Raw genomic sequence first — 5,624 nt, forward strand, 5'->3', positions numbered from 1 at the left:
GAAGAGAGTGAAATTGTGACCAATGATGGTGGTGCTAGGCTTATCCAAAGCACAGGTCACTGTAACTTTGTCTGAGTTTCTTGAACAAAAAGGAAAAGAGAAGAAGCAGAAGCTCAGCTTGTGTTTTGGAATGATATTGATGAACATGATCCTCAGCTTGTGTTCAGGTAACTATGTTACATGATCCAGGAAAAAAAATAGTCTCATATTACTTAACAATTTTCTAGTTATGTTAGAAAAGCACATATTATATAGTTTGAAATGGAGTACAAAAAGTGGGATAGAGAAAATTTGTATTATATATATAATATGGCGTAGATTCTAAAGAGAGCTAGAGAATGGCAGTCTTAATGAAAATGGGACTCTCTCTCTTAATTTGTCTAATTTTCCAAATCCTACAAGTCACAAACTTACAAAATAGGAGGGTGTCCTATTTTGTAGGCATTTTAAATGGAATTAGAGATATATTTTTATTGGGTTGTTCTCAACTTTTTTTCCCCGTTAAATCTAAGGTTTAAGGTTATTTCTGAACTATATAAAAATCTAGTTCAAAGAAGGGAATCTTCTTTATAGATAGTGTATGTGTGTAAGTGTGTGTGTACATATATTCTCAAATTACCATCAGTGAAAAACAAAAACATCCCCCACAGAATGAGCTGGTCTATGTCTTCAAGGCTGAGATAATTCATGACCTTCTTCTAGAAAGCAAATTACAATAACCAAAAAGATGATAATTAAAAAAATAAAAATAAAAATCAAACATGTTGAATTCATGAATATCTCAAATAGATGCAGACGTCTATAAATGAAACATTTAGAAGCAAAGAAAAGAGGACATAACTCTAATTTGTAGACATCTGTAAGTGCCAGACAAAAATTAATGAGATAAGAAATATTTATTATATTTTTGTGCACTGCTCTGTCGTAATAACAGCGTCATGTTTTTAACTTAACATCAAGGACTTGCAGCCTCATCGTTTTGCCACCACTCACTGCCAATCAACATCTCCTTGTCACGGAGTGTGAGGAAGAGAAACATATGGAGTGGTGTTTACGTAGTACTGGACCAATATTCATTAAATGCCCGAATTCGGTATTTCTCCTAGTATGGCAAGAATGACCCACCCCAATATAATTAACATTTAAACCTGTATGAAATACCCATGTTTTCGTGTTGGTCTTAGCACCAATACGGCACATACAGGCCGATACAGTACAAAATTCACTCCCTTAGGTAGGTCAGACTCCTCACAATGAACTAAGGTGTAAGCTAAGTCTAAATTAAAAAATGCTTACACATAGATAACAAATAAACTAAATTAAATGAGCAAACAATGCACAAAAATTACAAACAACTCAAAAGTATTTTGATCATTCAAATACATTACTGGCTTTCATCATTCAAATACAGATCAAATAACAATTACAAATGGATGGTAAAATTAAACCCCATACCAAATCAAGCTAACGACTAACATGAAACTTTAACCAAACATATTCTTCCCCTTTCCTATAATCACATATAGAAAAAAAAATTAAAAAGAAATTCAAATTGTTCAGTTCGTCCTAGAGTTTATTCTCATTAGGAATTGTGACTAAAATGTTCACTCCAAGAGTAGCCTGATTAAGAGGAGGAATTGCAATGACAAGACCATCAAAAATTGACCCAATCCAATATGAAACATGCATTGGCCTATTCCCATCACGAAACGCTACCTCGTTGGCCCCTAAATATTCATCCCAACCTGCACAAGTGACTTGAGTCTTGAGACCCAATTGTGGATTAACATGTCCATGTTTAGAATACTTTTCTATCTTAATGACCTCGGAGTTTTCTTTCACAAACAAAGAAAACTCTGAAGCCATTGTGCTACCAAGTTTGCTCTCTGTCTCCTCAACACAAAGCAATGCAAGTGACTGGAAGAATTCACCATCCGAATTTTCATTTTCAATAGTGACCTTGAAATGCATGGTTTGGCCACAATCATTAGTTGGACTGTGGCTAATTATGTTGGCAGGGGAATAACCATTTGTTTTAAGATTAGGAAGGTAAAATACGGGCTTTTTGGATTCATTATTATTGGAAAGTATATTGTTGTGCATGTTTGCCCAACTATTGAGGAAGTTATCCTTCACCAAAATGTCTGCCAAAAGAAGGCTACAGCTAATACCAACCGAGTATCCACCACACCGGAAGTTTGTCACCTGCAGGAATTGGAAAATCAGAAAAATAAAAAATAAAAGACTGCCCCATTTTAATTCACACTTCTATCTAGCTTACTTTAGAATCTAGTTAGAACCAATGCATATATTGGACCGATAGATGAATGTTGTTGTTGACCTTGGGTTTTTGGTAGACATGACACATTTGGCAAAAAATAGAAGAAAAGTGGAAGAGACTTTTTTTTTCTCCGAAGAAAATTATTATTTTAAACTTCTCATATATAATGTTCATACAATATCCACACTTTCATATTAAGCGTCCGAATTATATTTATACATATGTTTATATATATAATGCGAAAGAAGGTAAGCATGTGTCATCAAAGATTGTATACATTACATGTTAAAGAAGACTTCGTTGGAATATTTATACATATCTTTATTCATATGATACGAAAAAAGGTAAGCTTGTGTCATCAAAGACCGTAGACATTACGAGGGCATTTGGATTCCCCGTTTTCCTGCGTCCACGTTTTGGTTTTGCGTTTTCTTTGTTTTTTTTTTTTTTTCTCTTTTGCCCACATATGTTGACTTTGGTGGACAAAAATTACTGTTTTGCACTGTAGCAGTACTGTTTATATACTGTAACAACACTGTTCATGCATTAAAAATATTAAAAATGGGTCCCACGGTACTTTTCACACATTTAAAAATTATTTTGTTACAGTGTTTTCAGTTTTCAGTTTTCAGTTTTAGTAACAATAAACTCAATCCAAACGGACCCTACATGTCAAAGAAGATTTCATTGGAATATGTAGGCACTAGTCATTGTTATGATAAATTATTATGACCGGTGCAGTAGAATACTCAAGAAGATCTCTCTTCTTCCAATGAATTCCTATTAATGCATTTAGGTTATAGATAGAGTGTCAAAGTCTTGTCAAAATTTAATTTGTGAGAGTCAATACACAACTCTGCAAGACAATGCTGTACACTTATAAAGATCTTCATCATTTGTAAGATGGATTAAGAAATAAAACGCTTAAAAAGAAAGGTTAGATTTATTGCACATAAACTATTTTATTATTAACTACTACATTGGAATCAGTGTTTTTTTTTTCCTAATAATTCACTTCTCTAACCCAACACTTTCTAACATAACTATAAAAATAGTCTAGATTTTATTTTTCCTGGATATGTAAGCTTAATTGGTTACCTGAACATAAAATAACGGAGAGAACTGTGGATTATGTTCATCAATATCATTCCAAGAAACAAGCTGAGCTTCTGCTTCTTCCTTCTCTTTCAATTCGAGAAACTCCGATAAAGTTATATTCATTTGTGCCTCCACTAGCCGAGCACCACTATCATTGGACACAATTTCTAACTCTCCATCACCATCCTCTCCACGCCGGAGCCTTCCACTAAGCAATGGCTGCTCATACAATGCTCTTGCTAGTGACTCCTTAGCCCAACCTGCAAAAAGTGACCCGGAATCCTCCTCATTCACATTCTTGTAGTAAAGAAGTACATGAAGACACCTTCGAAATATTGCTGAACCAACAGGGTCCATGGCAAAAACTCGGCGCACCAGTCTCTGATCAATCAGCTTATAAGGTGTCACTGATAACAGAGCTTCAATCGTTAACTTATGGACAATGGTGATACCATTATTCAGACTTGCCATTTTTAGAGAAAGTGAGAAACTAGTGCACAACTTCACTTCAGTTACGGTACGTATTTATAGGGGAATGTAAATAGGGGCATGATTATTTAATAAGTAGACACAAATAACGTTCGTTTCAAAACGGTGTAGTTAATGAGAGCCTGTACATATTGGTATAATAGTATATACCTAACACACTTAAAGATAAACAAGGAAGATTCAGCAAAAAAAAAGGGATAGACAAGGAATTAAGTTGTTGGCAAAAAAAGGGTAACCAACAACTGCCAACAACTTAATTCGTACATTCAGCCCAAACCACTAAATTTTTGTGAACGTCTTTCTCACCTTGTTCTTGTGAATTTACAATTTAGGACATGTGCAGCCCACAAAATTAGCTTCTTCTTCGTCTTCTATTTTAGTAAATGTCTGTGGGCTCCTGATATATTTGCTGACCACACTTTTTTTTTTTTTTATAAGATAGAAATTTTACTCTAGCCTAATCTAAGTGTATATGTTTGTGAACCTCTTTCCTAGAGACCTGAACTCCAGCCTTTACCTCCCACACCCTACAAGCACTTATACATGTAGAGTGACCGTGCGCATTAAAAGTGTACGGTGATTTTGCTGACCACTTCTTGAAAAGGAGATGTGAACTTGAATAATTTTTTGACTGAGAAAGAAAAAACTTGAGACAATTTTGTGCGTTGGCCACTCATAAATTTAGCAACATTTTTCCCTTTTTTTTTTCCCGTATTTGAAAATTTTGTGCATGGTACCTAATTCAATTATTTAGCATTGACTTCTATAATTTGTATGTTAGGTGGAGGATGTGCCATGCATTGTGGTTGGATGGAAAGTCGATAACTGTTATGGTATAATTATTAGAGATTTTTTTTCTATGTTTAAAAAAAATAGTGATTTTCTTTTACCAATAAATACATTAGAATCAAAATTTGTATAACATACAGAAAAAAAAAATTCTGCTAAAATCGTATGGAGAATTTCGTTAGTAACTGGTATGGTATAATTATTAGAGACTGTTTCTACTAATAAAAAAGGATTTTCTTTTACTAATAAATACTTTGATAAAAATTTGCATAACTTACCACAACAAAATAATGATAAAAACACGTGGAGCAATATATATATATATATATATATATTGTGGGTAGAAGACATAATTATGGTCTTTTTCTAAATCAATTTGAAAAATCAGGATGATGATGTTGCTTGAGTGCAACTATTTCACGTAAAATATTAAAAGATAAGGTAAGATAAAGGGTGTTCACACATCAGTTTAGATTAGGATGCAAGTCAACTCGTCACCCAACATGATCGACCAAATCGGGTCGAATAATTTCAAATCACATTGTCATTCGAAGGAATGGGTAAAACCCATGGCTCCTTAGTTTGATCCATAGATCTTCTACCTAAATCGTTGAGGGAGTTGTACTTGTGATGTTGTTTGGATGATTGTAGTGTTTGAAGAATTATGGTAGAAATGGTGCTTGAGAAAGCTAAGAATATTTAGATGAAGCTAATTGAAGAGAGTGATGTCGCATTGAAGCAATATAATATCTTTCTCAAGAAACTCCCTCATAATTTTCCTCTCATCCTATTATCTAGGTATTTTTGAAATTATGTCTTTGTTGTCTTTCTCATCATATTTTATTTTATTTTATTTGTTGTATTTATTTATTTATTTTTTTTTTTTTTGGGTGTTGAAAGGAAGACAAAAATAATATGATCAAGATTTGAATTTTCATTTTTTAAAATATATGTAGGGACTCAATTT

At 33.4% G+C, this 5,624-nt stretch overlaps 1 protein-coding gene across 1 annotated transcript; it reads right to left on the minus strand.

The window, feature by feature from the left end:
• Positions 1-1,354: 1,354 nt before the first annotated feature.
• LOC115970826 (protein ECERIFERUM 2-like) lies at positions 1,355-3,931 on the minus strand. Its single transcript, XM_031090445.1, has 2 exons — positions 3,380-3,931; positions 1,355-2,205 (listed from the first exon to the last, which is right to left on the minus strand). Exons 1-2 carry the CDS (start codon positions 3,848-3,850, stop codon positions 1,567-1,569), a joined length of 1,110 nt encoding a protein of 369 aa, XP_030946305.1. The 5' UTR covers positions 3,851-3,931; the 3' UTR covers positions 1,355-1,566.
• Between the last annotated feature and the right edge of the window lie 1,693 nt (positions 3,932-5,624).

This window comes from Quercus lobata, chromosome 12 (genome assembly GCF_001633185.2).
Source record: "Quercus lobata isolate SW786 chromosome 12, ValleyOak3.0 Primary Assembly, whole genome shotgun sequence".
NCBI classification, from domain to species: Eukaryota; Viridiplantae; Streptophyta; class Magnoliopsida; order Fagales; family Fagaceae; genus Quercus; species Quercus lobata.